Source organism: Heliangelus exortis, chromosome 9 (assembly GCF_036169615.1).
Source record: "Heliangelus exortis chromosome 9, bHelExo1.hap1, whole genome shotgun sequence".
Lineage (NCBI taxonomy): Eukaryota > Metazoa > Chordata > Aves > Apodiformes > Trochilidae > Heliangelus > Heliangelus exortis.
In genome coordinates, this window is record NC_092430.1 from 21,839,010 (window position 1) to 21,862,547 (window position 23,538).

The window sequence follows — 23,538 nt, forward strand, 5'->3', positions numbered from 1 at the left end:
TTAGGTCAAGATACACAGAAATCTTGATGTCAATAACAAATTTATGGAGCTTTAGAAACTGGACTCACTGTGAGGGATGGCTCTGAACAGCAGTGGGAGTTCTGTTAACAGGTTTCAGTGTAACCAGGTTGTATTTTACTAGAGCCAAAGCAAGGAAGACTCTTTCCTTCTTAGAAAAGCCCTCTTGCTAAACACCTTCCAAAAAGGTCAAGTTTAGAAGTCAGTGTTCAAAAATATTACAAAAACAAGTGTTCTGACATTGCAGTTCTTTATTTGTTTTTGAATCCACAAGCTATACAGGTATTTACAAGGCATGAAAATGGATAACTGCACAAAATACAATTGAGGTATAAGCTAAGAGCACAGTATGTCATGTTTCAATAAATATAATTCAAAATTTGTAAACTAAGTGACCAGATAAATGCCTCTTGTTTACTAAAACCATATAAAATATCTGTTAAATCTCACGTGAGGTAGAGGACAGTTTTGTGTGTCATGTAATGCAACCACAGCAACTCTAACAATAAGACTGTACATCATTGGCAAAGTATTAAAAATTGTTGAATGCACTGATCATTTTTCACAGGCTTTTACTATGGTTTCAGAATAGTCATTCAACCTGTTGCCTTGAGCTAACACAGACTGTTGTTTTGCAGCTACTTTCTGTAATTGGAGATAATTATACTGGCATGTCAACATCAATAAATACTTTTGAGACTGAGTATGAAAACACAAATATGGATTTGGTCAATCACAGAAAGCAACATAATGGCAACAAAATATTTTAGACCAACTTTTTATTATTTCCTAGGATTAGTTTCAATACAGTACAGCTGTGCTTTCCTTTAAGTGAGGTATCTATATTTGAAGAGAAAAAATTCAATTGATATTGTTACATTTAATCAATTTTCAAATAGCAAAATTTTACACCGTTTGTTTGCTGTGCTTGATGAAGTGCTTAAAACTAATTTTTCAACCGAACCACTAACTCTGAAAAAAAACCAAACAATTTTCCAATCAATGGACACACTATAAAATTGTTGTGCAATATGTAAGCAACAACAGCTCTCACAAAAGCTAAAAAAAAAAGAATGTCTTTTTGAAATAGAAATATGCAACAAATAAAAAAATTCTACAAGCTTTCTGTAATGAAAACTGATGAATACTCACACTACAAAGGTAACGAGCAAAAAGAAAATTGCAATTTGCAGCTTTCTGCTGCTTACTATTGACAGCTTAAATGAAATTACTGAAATACTGCAAGCACAGATTAACAGGTAAGGGTAATTATGTTGTTTGTCGACTTCCATCATGTTATATAAAACTCTGCTGTGTGGATTAATTACATGAATTAAGTGCAGAAAAAATACAAAGTTGTTATCTTTACTGACAATCAAAATATATACTCTACAAACAAGTGAATTCTAGGAAGCTGGCCATGTCAGCATTTCAAGGCCAGCTTCACAACTAATGCTAGGAAAGTTTTCCAAAATTTTCATAACACATTCTAGCTATCCCCTCCCCCAGTATAAAACAAGAATGTATGAATAAAACATTGTGACTTCTAAAATATGGGCCAAACCTTAATTTTTTAGGCCACCAGTAGCTTTATGCTCCCACTCAATTTTTCCTACTTTACTAATTGCTTTATGCCTTTACTATATACAAATGATTTCACACCTATGCTATCAATATATTAAATATAGAATAAAATTAGTTTAAGAACGTAAAACATAGCTACATTTATCTAAATACTCAAATCAAATGATCAGCTTTACAAAAACTAGAACACAGATAAGTTTGGAGATTTAGATAAAAATCTCTTTTGTCTAGGGATGCCTGGCTACATCACCAACAAGGGTGCTTTCAGACTGCCAAAATTACAAGAGTTTTACTCTCTAAGCTCTTCTATTTTCCTGCTGATTAAAGTACACGAAGCAGGTGAAAGTTCTCTTTTACAAAAGTATAGGAGCAAACTAGATATTCACCTTGATACCTACTTGTTTTGTCCCAAAAGGTGCACTAGGCAACTTTGATCTTGGTCTAGGTGCTTAACAATGCACTTTTCAATATTATAGAGAATTTTAGGATTTTTTTTCCTACAGGTTTCATGTCACAACTATCTGGGAAAACAACTTCCTGCCTCAAAGATCAGCAAGTAGTAACTGAAGGCAAAACAAATAATAATACATCAAATGAGCATGCTGTGACTAAGAGAACCTAAAGACAGAGACAGTTTCTACCATCAAGTGTGCACTTAAGTGAGGGTCCTCAAGTGTGCATTCCAAGTTTCTATTCCAGGCTGTAAACGAAACCATTCAATACAACTAGCATAAGGTAGTTGAAAAAAAAGGTCAACATATATTTGTTCTAGAACTTAATACAGCACTATTTACAATTTACTAAAAAACTATCTTTCAAAGACTGTGAGCACACAAAATCTATGGCACATTTATGTATACATTATTACTTAAAATCAGTATAAAATTAAGTGTACACGTATGAAAATTATTATATGTCATGTAAAGAGCCTGAAAGTAATATTTAATACTCTTAAGAGGATTACAATAGTTTAAAATGCATCCTAACCTTAGGTTAACTAAATGGAATATTTACAAAGCTAATTTTAAGGTTATTTTAATAAACGTTCCATTAGCTTTTTTTTTTTAGCCAGATGTTTTGAAACTATGAGGAGGCCTTATCTGCAGCTGGAATTGCTGCAACTAAATAGAGCTGCTTGAGTACTTGCAACAGTGAAAACCTTAGTACAGACTATGGCCACCAGCATTTTATTAATCTGCAGCATAATCCAGCAGGGATGGATGGTGGAGGGATGGCTATCCCAGTGCTCCCAAAGCTGAGGACCACCTGGCAGCAAAAGGGGGAATTTGAGCAGAAGTCACATAATACAGACAAGACCTGAAGGAAAACTGAATATGCAGTATTCTAATATAATAATAATCCCAGGAGGATTCTATACATTCAACAGCTAGGCTATAAATACTGTGGTCAATGAGTTACTGCAGCTGTATGAAATGAGCCTGCATGGCCTTATCTACACTGGCAACCCAGCAAGTTTGGTTCAGGACACTGATGCTGAAAAGCCACTAGAAATCCTGGTTTCTGGTATTTGGTAATACCCCAATACAGCTTTTCAGCTTCCCAAGGCTTTCTTACTTGCCCCTCTTAGCTAATCCCATATATTCTGCCAATCAAGTTGAACTACATCAAGCTCCATTCCCTAATAATCACCATTCCTGCCTGCTCTCCCTGTAGCCAAGCTTTTGGTGCTTGTTCCACCAAACATTGTGTTTTTAAAGCAAGTGGCACATACACAACCAGAATCATTTATATTCAACACCTTTCCTGTCAAACCACCACTATGCTGCAAAGTCAGGCTTTTTTTCTTTTCTTTTTTTCTTTAAAGCAATGATTTGGTGATGGAGGTGAGGAAGGGGAAAATGTAATCTGGGTCCTCTTTTCTGATCACCACTGACAAGAAAAATGGTTTGGTATTTTTTCATCTCAACTGCTTTAATCGTCAGTGTAAATATGACAGAGAGTCCATAAACAAAACTATACACAGCTAGAAAGGAATCATCCTATGATTCCATGACATTTAATTTACCACCTCATTTCTCATTCAGTTTAAAGATATGTGCAATTTTATCTTTCTCTGTGATACTCAGTCCTGTTGTATCACCAGAAGAGAAAAAAAAAAGAACTCAGTTTTCATTTTAACTAGTTCAGGAAAAAAAAGAAGAAAAATAAAACCAATGTATACTTTTACTAGTGGCTTCATCCAGAATTAACTGAATTGCTAAGAAAATTATAAACCTAGGCACCTCAAAACCAGAAGCTAAAGCACAAGTTAAAAGTACGGAGTGAAATACTAGAACTATTAAAATATTCCTGGTCACTGACACAACCAGCTAACACCTGTCAGCTGTACCAAACTTTCTGGAGAGAAGTGCACAAAAGGTATTTCTTCATCCAACTTTGTAGTCATGCTTTTAACCCACTAGGAAACAGACTTCTGAAGTACTCAAACATTAAATATACATAAAACAATAATCCTGTACAATTACACATTTTCAAATGTTATAGCTTAACAAACATGCTGTATTTCTTAATCCATGGTAACATTACCATGCCATTCAAATACAGAGACTATTAAAATGATTTTCAAAGTGCCATATCTCAGAATTTTAATCTTTATGCTATTACCAGAATGTCAATTAAGGCCTGTTCTATGTAATGAAAAAATCTACAACTTGGCAAGAAGCTTAGAGTGTGGAGGCTTAGGGTACTAAAGAGATTAACACATATTTTTAAATAAATAATATTTTTCTTGAAAGCATTACTATCTGAAAACCAGTTAAAGTCAAGCTTTCTCAGTTTCTAGAAGGAAAAGCCCCACCCTTAAGCCTTTTTTTAATGTTACTTTCATACCTACCATATAGAAGACAACAACAGAAAATATGTGAATTTTTATTTTCTAAATATTCCCTTGTAATTGTAATATTTTAATTTACAGAAAAACCCTGCTGGTTTTTATTTCCAGCATAGCAAGCAAATGCTGGCTCGAAAACCCTTCAGATTGATGACGAGTTGTCAAATAGAAAATACTGAAAAGATCAGCTTGACTTCACACAATGAAATTATGGGAAAAACTCACACTGGTAAATCACTTCAGATGATCAAACATCTATTATTGTGTCAATTTTGAGCATTACCATACAGATGAAAAGCTGCCTTTACTTTCCCCAGTTCAAGAACACATAATTCTCACTGAAACCCAAACTATTTTTGTCCTTGAAAAATTCAGAATGTTTTTAGTGTACTTTTACAACTGGATGTGCAATTGATATCAAAATAAAGATCACCATATATCTTTTATCAGACAGTTTTAAAAGGCATAGAGTCATCAAGATTGGATTAGAAATAGACAGAAACTGGTCACTCTGAATCAAGAGTTTCATATTTTTCGTTGTTTGAGAAAAACACCAGTACAAATAAATCCAGATTTTCGTTGGTTAGGAAAATCTAAAAATTAATACCTACCTATCTCTATTTATGTATATATATGTATTTCTTCATCTAGCCTTGTCTGGGAAATAGAAATCTGTGGATAATACCTTTTTTTTTTAATCACACAGAAACTGCTCACCATTCATTAAAAACCAAAACACCCTGTTTGAAGGACACAGTCAAGCTTCCTCTTCCAATTTCTATTTTCCTTTTCCATTTTTTGAAGATTTCAAGATCTGTAGCTTCAGTTCCTTTATCATCATCTCTAACTTTTCCCTTGCCTCTCGTTCTTGTCTCAGTTCATCTTGAAGCTCTTGTCTGTCTGCCTCTGCATGATCCAATCTCTGCCTCAGTTCTGCCAGCTGTAAATCAGAGAGGAGAGAGCAAGTTTTAGCAAGTTTATTTGTAAATATCAACTATTCAAGACACCACTGATGACCACCGTATGTCTCAGATGAAAATGTTTCTCCTCAGCAGTATTTATCAGCTCATCTTCTGCAGTTACCAAGAATTATGCAGTTACCTACTACACCATTAGCAAATGACACCAAAGTCAATGAAAGTTACTGTCAAACTGGTTATTTGTATACACCAGCAGCTAAAGTAGGGAAGAGTTATCTTCTATACAATGGATTTAAAGGGTTATTTCTTAGAAAAAGACCTCAAAATTTTTAAAAAATCCATCTGCTTTCATGCTATGTGTTTATTTCACCTGAATCATCCCTATGCATACATCTCACTGAAAATAAGGAAGGCAGATCATGAGAATGGAAGAAACAGGAATATCCAGGATCACTGGTGTTCACCAGCTGCTGTAAAACCAGATGGGTAAAGGAATTGCTGTGCTCATTTTAGAGAAACACCACATTTAATGGACCATCTCCACTTATTTGAGTAGATTAAGAAATATTTACACGGTTCTTAGTATAATCAGTAACATTTAAGTGGCTCTCAGACACCACTATTTTGCTTGCAAATTAATGCAAGTCTTCTGACTCCATTATTTCAATTAAGTGAACTGGTGCAGTGCAATAATGCCCACTGCCTGCATGTTACAGCATGTGCTACATGAGCACCTTTTGATTTCCAGCTCCATGGAAAGGTTTCAGTACTGCTTATATTGCCCTGTTGTGACTGACAGGGTAAAGTAAGAATTAAACTAGACACCTCATAAATAAGTCAGAAAGGGGGAGAAGGCACTTAGTGCATCTTCAGGCAGGCCTAAAAAGAAGAACAGACATTTAAGCAAGTTCCAAATCCCAGATAATTCACTATATTTCATGTACTAAGAGGGTTGCTCCCAGTTCACAGTTCTTGGAGAGAAAGGGCAGCCTGGGCAACTGCTTCAAGAAGACATCACATTAAGGCTTTTGTTAAATGCTGTATATACAGCTTGGGGAAGCTACCTGATTATTTGGGGACTTCTGATAACTGCTTGGAACCTAGGGTCCAAAATCTATCCTAAGATGTGATAAATGGAAAAAAAGGTTCAAATTATATGTTGTCTCTATATGTACATATAGCTCTACCACACAGGTAATAACAGAGGAAACTTTCATGCACAGAATGTATTTAAGTTTTCAAAGTCTAACTTCAAAAGAAATCAAAGCCAACCTCCTTGGGGAACAATCTGTGGGCTTTACCCTCTAAAGACAGGAAGCTACACCAGCCATATAAAATGCTATCCATGATTATCTTCATAAATTAGAACATGATGTTACTTGCAGTAATAGGGCTTGTACCAGATGTTTAGTAAATCAGGCCTTAGTCAGAGGATTATTTCTGGCAGCAAAGAGTAGGAATCTGTGGAGTGGGATTGTCATGAAATTACATTCATGAGAAAGATTTATGATGCTCATCTCTGCCCTACTCCCCAAAAATACCAAAACCTGTCTCTCAAGTACTGCCTGTTTCTTAAGTTTCAGACAGTGAGAACAGGAAATATACACAGCTATGATCAAATGACCACAAAGTTTTACCAAGCTTAAGTTTCAGCTTTTGTTTACTTAAAAAAAAAAACAAAAACCTGTGGAGACTAGTTTTCTGTGACAGTACAAAATACATCAGTGCACATTTAACAGTAGTTGCACTTGATTTTGAAAAGGAGCATTTTGGTATTAACTGGATTTTTCCCATTGGAATAACATGAATAACCTCCAGCATGAAATAAGAAATGCTGAAGCAAGGAAAAAAAAAACAAAAAATAGGTTTTGATATATGAACTCCAGAGCCAGAGATGAAGACAAAAATATGTTTTTTATTTCCAAGAGAACTCTTGACCAAATGCTTTGATAGAAGGTGGCTCATGATATAGTGCAGAAGATTCTATCAACAAGGAACAAAGAGAGCAGCAAGGTTTGCAACTACCCAGGCAAAAAGGTGGTTGAGAGGTTTGGATTTTTTTTTTTAATGTAGAAGGAAGAAAAATATTAATAGCTTATTTATGTAACTAACACTTGACAGGTGAAGTGTTTCTGTAAGTTTTGTTCTATCTCAGTTTCAACCAAGGGACAGGGAAAAATAAACTGCTGTCACTGTGACCTGTTTTGGTATTAGTCTGTGGTATCACAACACATGGAAAAGATGAAGCCTTCAGATGGCTGAGCAAGAGCTTCACCATTTCCTAAATGGTGAATACAGTCTGGTTTGAAACAAGCATTTCTTTCTCACCTGTGCTGCATATTCAGCTTCTTTGTCTTTTTCTAAAGTGGAGTCACAGCTACACTTCTGCTTCATCACTTGGTCCAGTTTCTTCTCCAAGTCTCTCTGCTCAAAATAAAATTCTTCCATTCTTTGAGCGTGTTCTGTTTGCAAACATTCAAGTTCCTTTTGTAAATTCTGCTGCTCTTCAGTTAACTCCTTCATAACTTTAGAGCTGCTTAGCATTTCCACTTCCTGTAAAGAAAAACCAGGATCACATATACCACAGTTCTAAGACCAGGAAAGTAAAAAACTCAATTGAAATACATATCTGGAAACAGACCAAAAAGAGGACATTTATCTACTCATAATGGTAGTCTGGTAACAGTATTTATCTACTTATCAATGATAGCCTTGAATTCTGTAGCAAGTATTTCAATAGACAGAAATTATTTATATTTTCAGGTACACAGAGCTTCCAGGATCAGATTCTTCCAGCAGTGAACCTCAGAAAGCAGCAGCACTGATTTACCAGTATATTTTGAAGATGAAAGAAGTGTATTATCAGAAAACAGAATTTCTTTTTGCACTATTATTTTAATGTGTTTTAAAGTCTTATTTTTTTTTAAGTTACCTACAACCTTTACCTCCAAAAGCAGAACAAGTTAAAAGTACCAGCTAGGGCCCTATCCAAGCTTAACAGCAAATAAAAAAAATAGAAAATTAGGTGTGATCTATGAATGTAAGAAGCAAAGACAGTATTTATCTTAATGCAAAAAACATAAACGAGGCAAAATCAAAAGTGAACATGAGCTTCTAATGTCAGATATTACTAAAAAAAGAGTAATAAAACTTCCCTCAAGAATAAGGTCTTATCACACAGAAATAGGAATGTTGTTTTGATTTGCTTATTTTTTTTTATTCAGGGAAGTGATGATTCCTACAATACTGATGTCCACATCTTTAAAATCCTGAAAACTATGACCTTTTGGAGGACTGAAACTACAACTGCAAAATAGCTGAATGTTAAAAAAACATTTTAAAGTGAAAGAAGTACTTTTCATTTGGATAGAATAAAAGAAGGAGCTGCTTGAACACAGTAGTTGCAAACTGAAAAGACACCAATTATTAGTGGACTCGAACCTACTGAGCCTAAGAGATATTAAAAATTTGATGCCTGGATTCAAGCTGGGAGGCATATTATCTGTGTGTTTCTAAATGAGTGTTTGGATATCTGAAATCATACTGATTCCAGAACCAACATCAGCTTTCTGATGACAAAAGTGAAATGCAGGCAGACTGGCACTGTACCATTTGAAGTTGCTGTTTCCTCCGCAAAATAGTATTTAGTTTTTCCTGCTGTTTTATGTAGGTTTTCATTACTTCTTCCATGATCCTTCCCTTGTCATCCTCACAACTGAGGTCTTTCATGAGAGTAGGGGATAAGGTTCTCACATCATTACCCACTTCAACATGGCTAGAGTCTCTAGTGATTCTGGAAGAAATTCGTTCAGATTTTCCACCTCTTGCAGGACGAGTTGACACGGGTGGATCTATGGAGGAAAGAAGAACACAACATAATAATCACAGAAAATCAAACACCCAGTGTGAAAAAAAATGCAAAGAAAATTGAAGATAATTAAAACGCCAAAAGAATCTTTGGAAAACTGAAGTGACATCACAAAACACTAACAGGGTGTTGAACTTTGTATGGTAAAAACACCAAAATGACTTCATCGTTTATTTTCTTTACTCACCTAAATGTTTATGCTGCTCCACACCAGTTTTCAAGTCAATTTTTTCCTGTTCTTCAAGAGAAAGCTCTGGATAAGAGGCTGCTTTTTTGTGCTTTCCACTACTGAGCTTTTTCTCTGACTGTCCAGGTGAAGATTTAATAACTTCTGAAGCTTTAACTGTTGTTTTTGTGATATCCTTATATTGTGATGCAAGAGACACATTTGGGGCAACCACTTTATCACACATATAAAGGTAGTAACTGAAACAGAAGAACAATATAACTAAGAATGAAAGGTAAGGCACAGTAAATGATGACTGGTAGGTTTCATTTAACATGATTTCAAACATTTTCAATGAAAGATAAGCACGTTCTTTTTAAATTTTTCCTATGCAAAAGGAAATCCTAATGACCCACTTAATCTTCACTGAGCAGATTATCTAGATAAGGTTTAGAAGCTATCAAATACAAGGATTTTTCAGACATGGCTGACTTAAAAAATCATATAGAAAATCATATGAACTCTTCATTTAAATATAAAGAGTGAAATTAGAATGCCATTGAATCCAGACTCCCCAGCATTTTCATGGTCCTTACTTTAGCAATAGAGGGCAGGGGAAGCAATCAGTGCAGTGGGAATGAGCATATCACTATTTAATTAGCAAAGCTGTGTACTGACAGTGCTGGGGGGTGTTTGAGACCAATGCTGGACCTTCTTTCCCACATATACTGACCACTCCATATGGGATTTCACAGCTCCAAGACTCCTGGGAAGATCATTCTGTACTGCCCTAACCCAGCCACCCAGCTTTTGTCAGTACAGAGGGAAAAGAGTGGCAGATGTTTTGAGGTCAGTGCAAAGTTAATCAATGTCACAATCTCTGCAACACTTCCCTTTCTCCTGGTTCTGAAGGGCACCAATCAAACCCAGCAAACTGAGGGACAATCACAGAAGTTCCACCATTCACAGGCTCATGTGGGAACTAGTTGGATGTGCCTGTGCTGCTTGGATTCTGCATCTTGAAGACCCATCTCACCCATGTACATAAACTCACACCCTCACAGGGATGAGGGTAAGAGGCAGACAAATTGTTTTCCTCGTTGATGCAGATGACAAACTTTGCAGTATGTTAAGGAAAAGCACTTGGTTTCTAAACCCAGGAAACTAACCAAGACACAATTTCACTGTAGTGAAAGGAAAGCCTTCAAACACCTTTTACCAATCTTTTCCAAAAGGAAATCAAGTTGCACTCATGGTAAACAGGCCCTGGCAGCTTTCCACATGTATGCATTATAGTATAATACTAAAAATTATAAATTACCTTCAGTGATTTCTACTCTTAAAATAGTAGCACATGTCAATTGTATTGCCTACTGAGGAACACTCACAGATCACAGCTTCAGTCCTGTACCACTCATCAGCAGTTAATTAATATTTACACTAAGAAATGCATAAAAAGTTAGGGCTCAATTATTTCTGCACGATCCCTTAGAGTTTTCATAACAGACTGGGTTGCAATTACTTTTTTTTTCAGTTTAAATTCTCCTTAAATATCCAAAAGTATTTAAATACTTGTACATGCAACACTTAAAGAGTTCTGCAGAGGAAACTGAGTTACCTGGGATGGAAAAAGGAGGGAGGCTGAGGATCACTTTCTGCTTCTTGCTTTATTACTGGGTACCACTGTGGTAATTCCAGGCTCTGTTGTGAATCTGCCTACAGAAAAGAAAATAAATTGGCAGCTGCAAGATAGGTAAATGGTATTTACATTTTCATAAATGGTCCTCAGTGGAACTGATAAATCAACAAATGCATACACACCAGAGAAACTGGGGTGCTGGAAAACAGAGCACTTTTGGCAGAGTTGCAGGCTGATAAAAGCCACAGAAGTTTCTTCCATCTTCTATTTCTCATCATGGGCAAAGAAGCAACATAATTAAAAGAAATTCACTTAACACACCTATATAAAAGCTCTGCTGAGTTTCCAGAACTCTGCCAGAGGTATGCTGAAAATGTTTAGGAGAAACAGAAAGCAGAAACTAGGATTGCCTAAAGACTGAAGACCCTTTGGCTATAAAATATCCACATCACAGTTAGCACCAGTAGATATTTTATCACAAAGTAAAACCTGTGAATAAAATGGAACAATTACTGGTATTCCAGAGACATAATTTTCTTCATTTGACATCAACTTTTACTACAGAAGTTGGCAAAGCTGCTGCAGTTGTTACATGACAGCTCCATTCCACTTGCATTAACAAACAATATTAATTGAAGTGCATCAGAATAGATCATCTTGAAAAAAATCTGTACATTTTGTAGCTGGACAGCAACTTTTTAGTCTATCTCAAGAAACATTTTTGAAAATACTCTGGAGTCAAAATAACTAGTGAAATTTAGTGCAAAGTGACTATTAGTTTCAAGTGAAAGTTGTCTCCTCATATATTTTAAAAAATACTCATAGCTAAAAAATTGGTTCTTAATTTCACCACATTAAGACAGCCTTGGGAAGCAGGTTTTTGGGCAAGGTGTGGCTGGTTGACCCCAGCCAGCAGCCAAGCACCCACACAGCCACTCCCTCACCACCACCCCCAGGGCATGGGGACAAAACCCAAGAAAGCTCCTGGGTCAAGATAAAGATAGTTTGATAAGTGAAGGGAAGATAATAATTTTAAAAAGCACATAAAGCAAAAGATACCACTCACCACCTCCTACAGGCAGACTGATGCCCAGCCAACCTCTAAACAACATCCACCTTGGATGCCAAACCCTCTTTCCTTCTCCTTCCACCCTGGTTTTTATTGCTGAACAGGACATTATAAAGTACAGAGCAGCTCTCTGCCCACCCCCAGCTTGTTTGCTGCAGGGGTCCAGCACAAAACAGAGCAAGAACTGACACTGCCCAAGCACCAGCCAAAACATTGGTGAGTTACCAGCACTGTTGTAGCTGAAGCTACAGCAGGATGCTACAAAGAAAGTGAACACCATTCCAGCCAGACTTGGAAACTTTGGGAAGTTGCTCAATTAAAAAAAGCCTATATAACTATATATATATATATATATATATAATTCTACTGTAATGAAAGCTTCACCTAGAGTTCTAACATCTTCACAACTTCTTGTGTACAAGACACCTTGTAAGAGTAGTTTATATTTACACACCCTGAAATAAACTGTCTCAGAAACTTCATCTTTGGCATGGGAAAGGACCCAAGTACAAACCTGTGGCTTGCACCAAGGTCTTAAGAATCTAATGTCACTGACCAAGCAAGTGACCAAATCCCACTCACAATACTCTGCTCAAAGCTTCTGGTTCACTAAATGCAGCTCTAGCAGAGAAACTGAAATTTAACTCCACCCCTGCAATTCCTCAAATCAGTTCCAACACAGATAGAAAGGAGGGAGGGGGACATAGATAGTAAATTCATAATCAAGCCTTTAAATAATAATCTCAAAAAAACCCAGCCTCATCCTGACACTCATCAAGTTTTTTCTACTTATTCAGATCATTCCAGTCATTTAAATAACAGGCATAAATTCTTCCAGTTACATTACAGCTAGTACACAGTAATCCCAATTTTAACTTCTGAATCACCTCTTCTCCATGTTTTAGGACACACATTATAACAGCATTATGTATTCACACATGAAATTATGTATCAGGTAATTTGTATTTTCAAGTTCCCAAGTCAGATTTTCACATTCTCAGCTATTTCAAATGGAACACTACTGAACTGTCCACACACTAGAGAGTGGATTTTGCAAATCAACAGCATAATATGCCATCGAATTTTTACTTAGGAAAGAAAATTAAATGTAATCATAAAGTAACATTGTCTTTCTGTAACCAGATTTCTACTTCATCATCCAGGTAAATAAAATATGTGTGTATTTCATTACCTGGCAATCTGTTTAACTTAGATGTTCTTACACAATTATTTAAATGCAATATATAGAAGTAATATTAATATTAAATGACTTCTACCTAAACTGTTGGAAAGGATTACGTGAGATTGTCTTATTTTTCTTCTAAAGCTAGTTGTACAAAACTGTTTTTTAAGGAAAAAAAATATACACAGATAAGCAGTGGTTACAGCCTCTTCATTAAGCCAGTAGTTTTAGCAGAGGTGGGGTTTATAATACTCAGAAGAGGTGTTTTCCTTAGGCATGGTGACCAGCTCCAGGAATCAGTTTGGGAAGCAGAGGTCAGTTCTAGTGCAGAGCAATTATCAGAAACTGTCACAAAGTCAAAGGGAATGAGGACCTGACAGCACAGAGATAAGCAGAGACTCAGTGACAGCTGTTCCCTGAAGAGCAGGCAGATGCCACCCTGCAGTCTAGAACTCAATGGGAAATTACAGACTCAGTGGCAATCGAATATACAACTTACAGCTTTCTTATTAGCACAAAGAACAGAAAGGAATTAACCTTGTGAGTACAGCAGGCGAGGGCCTACGTTTTCTGCTCTTAAAATACCAAAAATCAAGGGCATTGCTTGCACTGTGAGGTGGTGAGTCAGGGTGAAATGCTGAGGAGAAAGGCAAAGCACAGGATCTAGTATGATCCAAAGACTGTCAGAAATAATTAAGAATTTATTATTACCGGATGGACAAACACCCATCCAAAGGTGACAGTTCCCCCTGGGCCTTCCAAGATAACCTCAAAGATGTGACCACACTTCTGAGGACTGACTCAGCAAAGGTAGTAAGAAGGGAACAGAATAGCAAATGGAACATTCTGCAAATACATTTCCCTAGGAGTTAAAGAAAATGGTACATGTGTACCCCATGCCTCTCTCACACCACAGAAATAATAGGAAGATGACCTGAAGCATCCCAAGCTTCCCCAGGACAAGGAAAATGAAGCTGTGCTCCAACGCTCCCCTATTAAACTCTTCTACTGGTTTGTACTTTCCAGAGGAATATCCAGCAGCCACAGAAAAGAACCCTCTCTCACAATTTTATCTTTGTGCAAGTTGTCACAGTTTCTCTCTCACACTGATCCCATATGCTCTTCTGTAAGAAAGAACTACACAGGTCTGCAATGGAAGACTCATGCAAGTTTTTGTATTTCATTTGCACCAACTGGTCCAGTCCAAATTTCTGTCACTGCTAATTTCAGCTGTTTGGATTTTTTTCCATCTGTCCATATGAAACTTAAAAATCCCATGGTCTGAAATCTGCTGCTGTGAAAAGGGAAGTAGTACAGGTACAAACATGTAAGACTACTTCCATTGATGCACCCACCACACTTTATTACCTACACTGGCATTGAAAGGACAAAGTCTTCATCAGAAAAAAAAGCAAAAGTCTCCTTGCTAGGAACCTACCTGCATCTCCAACTAATTCACCCTGGAGAAGCCTGCTATGGTGAAGACTTCTGTGGATATTTCCTGCCAAAATCCCTTACTGCAGGCTGGCACAATTGTAACTGCTGCCTATTACTACAGTAAGCTTTCCTCCAATACTAACTTTTCAGAAGTTTATGCTGAAAGGTGTCAGCTCAGAGCATCCCTTTTTGGGCTCAACCATCTGGACTGCTCTTGCTGCTATTTTGAAATCTACCACAAAAGAGGCAAAACGGATATAACATCAAACCAGCAGCCATCAAACATATGAACTGAAGAGTGGGGCAGGAACCATTCAAAAAACTCTTTAAATTATTCCCAAAAAATTGTACATTCCACAAATGGAAACATCTATGATGTTCTGTATTTATCTGATGCTTGCCTAATTATTTAAAGTATAAGCTCTCCAAGGGAAAAATAAGCTCCATATTTTTGAGCCAGAGCACAGACTTGCAGCAGTATTTTAGGAAAAAATACAACAGCTATTATTAACCACTGTCAAGATACCAGCCTACAGCTCATTACTTGGGCTGCTTAAAACCCCTTCTTTTTGGCATATTTCTCTAATACAACTGGTTTAAGCAGAAAGCTACTGCTGAGCAAGCAGACTTTGGGCTTCTAAACAGCAACTTGTCAATGCACCATTACACGACGTGCAAAGTCATGAGATGGCTGGTTTGCAAGCCAGGTCACCAAATACCACACATCTATGTTCTGGAGTAAAAAATAACAACTGAAGAATTAATTTGCAATACTTGACTTTCAAGCTCCTTTCTTCTTTGCTCAGCTGCTGCAACACACACCGCATAAAACATACTCAAAGGTCAAATAGGAGAATGAAAATTTTCACAATAGCTCTGAATTTTCCAGAGACTGCAGACTTTAGAGAAGAGTAAAAAACAGTAAAGCCAAACCAGCTCAAATGAAGTTACGTACAGCCCAAAGAAGAAATTACCACACCTTTTCATGAGAAATGTATTTCCATGGTGAAGCGCTCTCACAATTTTAGCTTAGGCTTGATTTGACAAGCACTCCCATTTACAAAAGGCCAACGTGCTTCCAAAGCATGTATATACGTGTGAGCAGAAAGAGATTTGGGAGTTGTATGAGGGTAGGTGAACTTACTTTGGACCGAGTCCTTTTCTGATTTTTCTCACTAAATTTCTCCTTCATCTCCTCCAAGAGATGCTTCAGCTCCCGCTCCTCTGACGTTCCTAAGTATTTTTGGTTAATATGCAGGTAGCAGTGCCACTTGGCTGATTCAAATCCCCAGTGGCAGGTCCTCTTGTCTGGGGATCTGTGTGAATGCATCACAAAGGTCTGGGGTGAGAACATCCCATAGCACTCCAAGCACTGGATACATGGGTCATCTGGTGCAAGGTAGAACTGAGGTGCAAACAAACCCTGGCACTTGCCCAGGCATTCATGCTCTACTTCAAAGGCACTGCCAGTCTCCTTCAATTGGGCCAAGGTGTCCTTATCAGGGAGAAAACTGCCATTTTGTGGAAAAGTGCGAGGACGTAGTAAAGCATTGCATAGTCTCTGAGCATCAGTCAGGGTAATCAGCCCACAGGATGGAGCATTAAATGGAAGAATTCCCAAAACTTTCAGAATGTGGAGCTGGTCAGAAGTGCACCTCGAGCAGTATATATACAGCTCATCACACACCGTGTTGATCTGCTGCAAGGAAAAGTCTCGGAGAACTGAATTCAACACTTGAGGCAGGCAAAGTCTTTTTTCACCTCCGACTTTAAAGCACGAGATGGATTCCCCCTCCAACAAAGTCTGGGTGAGTTCTGTAGAGCTGTCTGGAGGAATGAGCAGAGGACCAGAAAGTATCTGGGGCGATGGAAGAGGCAAGAAGACAGTGGGTGACATGCTCTCCTGGGAATAGCGAGCTGAAAAAGCTGCTGGTCCACCCAGAGAACTCTGACTGCTCAAGTGGAACTGTGCCAACGTGTGTTTCAAACCTGGATTTAAACTCAAAGGCTCAGATAGTGAAGCACTGTTTGGCTTGGCGGTTTCCCCATCAGCCTCCACGGGAGTTTCGCCATAGTCATCCAAGTTTTCCTTCTTTATTGTTGGCAATTTGTTAATTACAACTCGTACTTTGCTATTTACATGCATTTCCGTCATTGCTTTTTTTAATGGAGGACTCCCATCCTCTTGGATCCCGCTCCTTTTTTGGTCTGAAACTAGACCTAGAGAGAAGTTTATCTGTGGGCTTTCCATTGCTAAACACCAGAACTTTAATTAGTTAAAGCCTTGAATGTGCATCTTGTTCAGAAAAAGAAAAAACAAACAACAATTTCAAGCGATCTTGATGGCCTCAGGTACACCAAGTTTTGCACTCCTTGTGGCAAAATGTCACTTCTTCAGTCTCCAACAGTAAAAATTGCAACCCATTTTGCATGTAATACCGTACAATTGTTAAAAAAGGTATTTTAACAGTATTTTTTTTTTAGTTTTATAGTTATTTGTTCGATTTTCTCATATAAAAAACCCACTGTAATATGCATACAAAAGGCTTTTCTTCATAACCTATCCACTGTTTCACACAGTGTTCTTACACAGTGATCTAGTAAAAAACAATCAACTGATGCAAGAGTGTCCATCCTTGATCATTTTTTTTTTCCTTTGAAAAATATACTGTCTTTTCAAATAAGCCTCTATGTAAGTATTAAAATAGAAAAATGGTCTCAGCTTGTAGAACGCTGATCTTCACACAACCGGTCCCAAAAAAACGTAGTTTGAAGTTGCCTGAAAATTTTATTCAGCACTTTCAGTTCTCCGGAGATCAAACACAATCTTCCGGGCTTTGCTTTTATTGTGCTGCCAACTTCACGATTTCACCACCATCGTCGAGAGTCACTACAGCAGTTCACAAATAAAACCCCAAATTTAAAAGCCAGCCCAGATCGCCGGCCAAAAAACCCTCAATGTCCCTCGAGAGTCACCTTTCGCACAGATGTCACGGGGCGTGTGTCAGGATTTTCCCAGCCCGAGTTATTAGCAATAGAGGGAAGCTCCAGGACACCGGCTAAAGGCATGGCTTGCGCTAACACCGAGTTCTGTCGCTCTGGCCCGGGTAACCTGCGGAAAAAAAAGAGAAAAAGCGCACAATCGCACCGCGATCGCAAAATGCGAGCTCGCTGTCACGGGAGGGATACCTTCCCCCGGTTAGTTACCGAGAGACATCAGAGCCCACGACAAGCCCCGGCAGATGGGTGAAGCTGGCAGCAGCAGCAGCCGCCGGCAGCTCCCGGAGCGCTGCATTCGCCGAGCCGCGGGCGGGGGGGGTTAAGGGGGGAGGGATGGGGGCGGCAGCGGCGGCGCGGCCCCCTCACGGCTGCACGCCCTGCAACGGCGGAGTCTGCGGAGAAAGGCGGGGGGGGGGGGGGGCCGGTGACCGGTTCCCCTGACCCCGCAGCCCTTTCCCGGAAGGGCCCGGGACGCCGCATCCCGCCGCTCGCTCCCTCCTTCCCTCAGTGACTCACCTCAGCCCCGCCGGCACCGGGCAGGGTTCACCCCCGCACCCTTCGCTCTCGCCCCTCAGGCTCCCCGCCGACTCCCCTTCCCCCCACCCCCCCCCGTCCCCGCCACCACCTCCGCCGCCGCCGCCGCTCCCTCCCCCCGGGGCCGTCGCGCCCCTCCCCCCGGCTCAGCCCATCCCCCTCAGGCGCTCCCGCCCCTCCCCCACCACGGGGCCACCCGCGCCCGTTCCCCCAACAATCCCGCCCTTACCCCCCTTCTCCTCCTTCACGGTAACTCCCCGGTGCTCACCCGACAGCGCGGGGGCTCCGGCAGCCTTCGGGGAGCGGAACCGGCGCCGCGCAGGCACCGCCCTCTCCCCCCCCCCCCCCTCCGTGACCTCACTGCAGAGACGGCGGCGGCGGCGGCGACAGCCACGGAGACGACAACGGCGGCGGCGGCGGAGCGCGGGCACGAACCCTCCGGCGGCGCGCCCGCCCTCTCCCTCCTCCTCTCCTGTCCCCCCTCCCTCTCCCGCAGCCGCCGCCGCAGCCCCGCCCACTGTCTGGGGCAGCGGCGGGAGCGGCCGCCCCTCCCCCGCCCGCCGCCGCCTCAGCGCCGGGGAAGCCTCCGTCAGCCCCAGCCGGCAGGAACGGGGAGGGGGGGGGGGGGGCGAGGGTGGAAAACCCAGAGGAGAAAATAAAATAAATTTTAAAAATATATATATTTTTTTTTTTAATATATACTTTATTTGAGCTCGTCCTCCCGCCGTCTCCTCTCAGCCCTGACCCAGACTCGCCCCGCCGCCGTCTCCGCCGCTACAACCCGAGAGGGCCTGAGGGGCCGGGAGAGGCGGCGGCGCCTTTGGGGCCGGGGAGGCGGAGCTTCGGGGTGAGGGCAACCATGGCAGAAAAGGGAGAAAAATCCCAGCGGGAACGCCGGCAGCACCCGAGGCGGGAGAGGAGGGAGGAGGCTGAAAGAGCTGTCAGGGGTACCGCTCCCTGAGGCGCCTCCACCACTGTCCTTCAGTGCCTGTGCCTCAGTCAGGGTCCCTTGAGTAATGTCCTTGAGTAACTGTCCCCCCGTGAGGGTCCCTCGGTCACTGTCCCCACCTGAGGTGGGCTCTGCTCTGAGACCCCACTGCTGGAGGATGAGGAGATGTAGGAGAAGCAGGATGGTGTCTGTCCCCGAAGTGCTTTTCACAAACCTCTCCTATCATGGGTTCATCTCGTGGTACTGGGAGCAAGGAGACTCTGAAGCAGAGGGGAAGGTGCCAAAGTTGGAGATGAAGTGGTTCCAACATCACCTGTGCAAAGAGGGGTTTACACGAGGGGCTTCTCCCCTTTCAGGCTCGTTGCTGGAAGATGCTCTCCAGGGAATGCTTCATCTTGGTACATCTGGTTTCTGAATTACAAGTTTCTTCTCTCTGCAAGGAGCCTAAATCTTTGTGGGTGACGCCTTCTTTGGAAAGTCAAAGCTTCAGGAGAGATTAAGGCACGGTGCTGTTGCCTCTCATCCTGCACAGTTACATGTTTTGATGCAAGAGTATAAAAGCAGAGGACGTGGCACGTGAAAACGGGGCAGTTGTGCAACCACCAGGCACCACTTCACACCCACCAGCACTGCCCATGGCGAGCGGGCTCCCTTCCATCTCCTCTCTTCATGCCAGAAGGATTAGCATGGAGCAAACAAAACCCACCTCGCTGCCCAGGTGCATTTTAATGATGTATTTTAATACCTGACTTCTCATCTCTGATGTGCTCAGATCTCCTCTAGGCTGGCAGGGCTTACTGATGGATGGTCCTTGAGGAGGATTGGAAAGCTGCTTCACAAGACACCTGGGAACTCTTTCTCAAAACCTCCCACCAGTTGCAATACCTACAACATTTCCTTCTGATGGTAGCTGGGGAAAGAGTGATCTGGGATTATTGATTTTATTTGTTGTGCAGCTTTTGCCCTTGATGTTGACCTTGGATGGTCACATCTAGAGATAGGAGCCATCCTACTCCAAACATTTGCACAGCAGCTAAGTGCAATCTTTGTGGTAGAAAAGTCATAAACTTTTGACAGTTTATGTAGTAGACTTTAGAGTAACTGTAAAAATAGCAGTGCCTGGGATTTTAACTATAATTCTGTGATCACAAAGACAGTAATGTTTATATTTTTTAAAACCTAAATAAAAACCCTTGGCCTTTCTGTTATTAAAGAATTTGGGTACAGATGAAGGAACTGTAAAACTGAAATAGACCATGACCTCAATTTTTATATTCAGAGGAAGGTGTCAGCACAAGGATCATAGTTTTACTGTTGCCATATTGCAGCACCCTCAAGGCAGAACTTTTTCCACAAATGAATGGGTACCTAAAAGAAGCCTTCATTTTTCGGAGGGAACCTATAAATGAAATTAAATGTGCTCTTTCTTGCAGCTGCTTGAAAAAGAGAAAAACAGAACTTCTGCTTTTTCAGGCTACAGAAAACAGAGAAGGAAGGGGAGGCCTAAATTCCTTCTATTCCATATAGGCCAAAGCAGAGATAAAAGCTTCCCAAAAACTGGAACCAAGATTTAATGTTGGAGAAATGCAATTTTTTCCCCTTCAGTACTCTACTATTTGCCCTTTTCTGGTCTCAATCTGCTTCTCTTTTTGAAATTGTAAATCACAAAAGATTGACCCAGCCTTTCCTCAAGGAACATTTATCATAATAACGAGTACAATTATGGGGAGGCCATTCTTCCTCACTTGGGTTTATCCTGCTACTTTGCAGCTCCTTTTGCCAGACTTTTTCTGTGCAGCTCCTCCACAGCAGCACCATCACAGCTGAAGCATGGAGGTACAAAACCATCAACCTCTACACATTATTTGAGTTTCATGAACTGAGGGATGGTTACGACTGACACCTCTGTGCTTCCCAGCCACTTGAGACTCCCCACAAATAGCATTTGTCTATTTAAAGAAATTTTGGGGATGTCAGACCATAAACCTACCCTTGGCTCATCTTTGCATCCAACAGCGTTTGCTCGGATGCAGCAACACCCAGTGCTTAATAAACACCAACCATTCCACCTCAACATGCAGTTTTATACCTGGGCTTGCTGCCTGTCTTTTTCAAAGCAGGGGATTGTTCCAGAGGCGTTCAGAGGAGTCCCAGCACTGTGCAGCACCCTGGAGCAGTACCTGGTGCTCCTCATTATGTTGCTCTTTAGCCTGCAGCAACACAATGACACAGGGCTGTGCAAGCATCCTCTCCCTGCAGCTGCTAAGTGAACAGCTTCTGCAGCATTGCCACCCTTCAAAAGAAGAGAGGATTGCTTCATGTAACGATTCTGCAGGGTTTTAGAAGCATTGGTGTGGGTTTTTTTCTCCATTTACACAAGGCAAAGCAGTTGCTGGATGTGATACAGTCCATAGCCCTACCCCAAAACCACGAGCTGCTTTTGTGCAGGGCAGGGAGCCTGAGGAAAGCAATCAGGTTTGATCTGAACTGTCTGCTTAAATTCTGTTTAATTCATTATTCTTCCACAATAAAATGTTTGAGGGTAGGACGACAAATAGCTCTATAGAAAAGTAAACATATTTGTGAAGGATGCTAACACTCTGTACTTATTGGGCAGGCACAAGGTTTGCTTAAAAGCCACAATATAACAGAACAGAACAAGATTTCTAAATCTACCAGCAGATCCTGAAAGACATGGACTCATGATACAACTGTCTAGACATTACAGACAGTCCTGTCTTTTCCACCCTTTAGGAATTTCAGATATGATTAAAAAAAATTACATTCCAATACCCATCAGTGAAACACACTCTCTTATTTTATTTTCAAATTTACTGAAGAAAATCAGTAACACCAGAGCTGGACTGATCCAAGCATGTAGGAAAAGCAAGGTATTTAAGCAGATACTACATTTTTTTATTAGACCTACTGATGTAATGGAAGCTTAGGATTTTGGTGTCGTTGTTTAACTTGGGTTTTTCAGGTCCTGCTGTACATTTTCCATTCCAGCTTGCAGATTGTGGTACCTATTGTGCTGTAATGACAGTGTTGCTATAGAGCTACGTTAATCAGGCAATGTAACACAAACTTTGGAGGTAGAGGATTTTCTAAAAAAAGATGTTAACTCTGCCTACAACTTCTACTGCAGACTGAAAAGCCATTCCAAAGACACTGAGCAATGAAAACCTGAGTTACAGACCTTTGCAAGATGCAATAAATTGCACTGAGAGGGCATAGGAGGAACCTTACTTTTATTATTAACTCCTCTGAATTTCCAAAGAGTGCTGCAGCTCTTTGGAAGCTTACAAAATTACCATTTAAAGCTGTCTTAAAATGCAGTTCACAGATAGCACCTTTGCTGCTTGGTTTCAATACCTTAGGTTTAGCAAGGAAGCAGCTAGTACAGAGTTTTTGTCTTTCCTATCTCAGCTCTAAGGAAGAAAAGCCATTATTTTAAAAAGATTTTTACTTTACAATTAAATGGTGACTAAGAAAAGTTACCTTTTCAGTGACAGTAAAAAAAAAATGAGGGATATACAAAAATATACAGGAAAACAAGCAGCTCCTTAGAAAGTTGTTTTTTTTTTTTCATATTTTATAAATAATACCAAGCACAAAACAGTCTAAGACACAGACCTACCAAAAATAAGCAAAAAAGAGTAGGTTCCACCCCACCCCCACATGTCCTTTGAATTCCTTGCAGGCCACCTCTGACAGCCACTGGGGTCAGCTCCTCTTCCACTGGAACAGGAGGGACAAGTGAGACAAAGTAATCTGCATCTCTAACTGCAAATAAAAACGAATCCTCTAAACTACTGCATATAAAGTGAAGTGCCAAATATTGTGTTAAAACACAATAAAGTGATCTTTCTGGTTAACATAGATACAAAGCTGCTTGTCAAGCTGCTAATCCTCTAAAGAACTTTGTCACAGTTTCTTGAATAAGATTCAAGTTGCAGATCCAGGAACAAAGGGGGTTTGCTAGAGAAAGTGGTTTTAAAAAAGTGTTTCTATCTACACAGCCTTTAAAGATGCTAAAGAGCACAATTTAACACTGAACAGAGAACAAAAATTGTGCATTCTCTTCTCTGAAGATATTTTCGGGTGTATTTTAAAGGAAAATCTTAGAAGTTAAACATTCTGGTACTGTTTATGTCTGAAAAACCCCAGCTCCCCCCAAAGCCAAACAGATCCTGGAGGTGGGTGCTTTCTCTGCCTCTCATTGTTGGTGCTTAAATCCATAATGGCAATGTCACCCATTGCAAGTATGCAGTTCAGATCCCCATCAGAAGTACAAAAAAAAGTCTTAAAATAAGCCCT

General features: G+C 40.3%; 1 protein-coding gene across 4 annotated transcripts; it reads right to left on the reverse strand.

Moving 5' to 3' along the window:
• Positions 1-251: 251 nt before the first annotated feature.
• SKIL (SKI like proto-oncogene) lies at positions 252-18,761 on the reverse strand. 4 transcript variants are annotated; one of them, XR_011727549.1, is made up of 8 exons: positions 18,538-18,761; positions 15,880-17,847; positions 11,026-11,123; positions 9,429-9,667; positions 8,983-9,224; positions 7,702-7,926; positions 5,171-5,393; positions 252-2,868 (listed from the first exon to the last, which is right to left on the reverse strand). XR_011727549.1 is itself a non-coding variant. In XM_071752674.1 (7 exons), exons 2-7 carry the CDS (start codon positions 16,984-16,986, stop codon positions 5,232-5,234), a joined length of 2,073 nt encoding a protein of 690 aa, XP_071608775.1. In that variant the 5' UTR covers positions 16,987-17,847; positions 18,538-18,761; the 3' UTR covers positions 252-5,231. The 4 variants fall into 4 exon arrangements, 3 of the variants coding, with proteins under 3 accessions (XP_071608775.1, XP_071608777.1, XP_071608776.1); XM_071752674.1 differs by having other exon boundaries at positions 252-5,393; XM_071752676.1 differs by lacking the exon at positions 18,538-18,761 and adding an exon at positions 18,252-18,351 and having other exon boundaries at positions 252-5,393.
• Between the last annotated feature and the right edge of the window lie 4,777 nt (positions 18,762-23,538).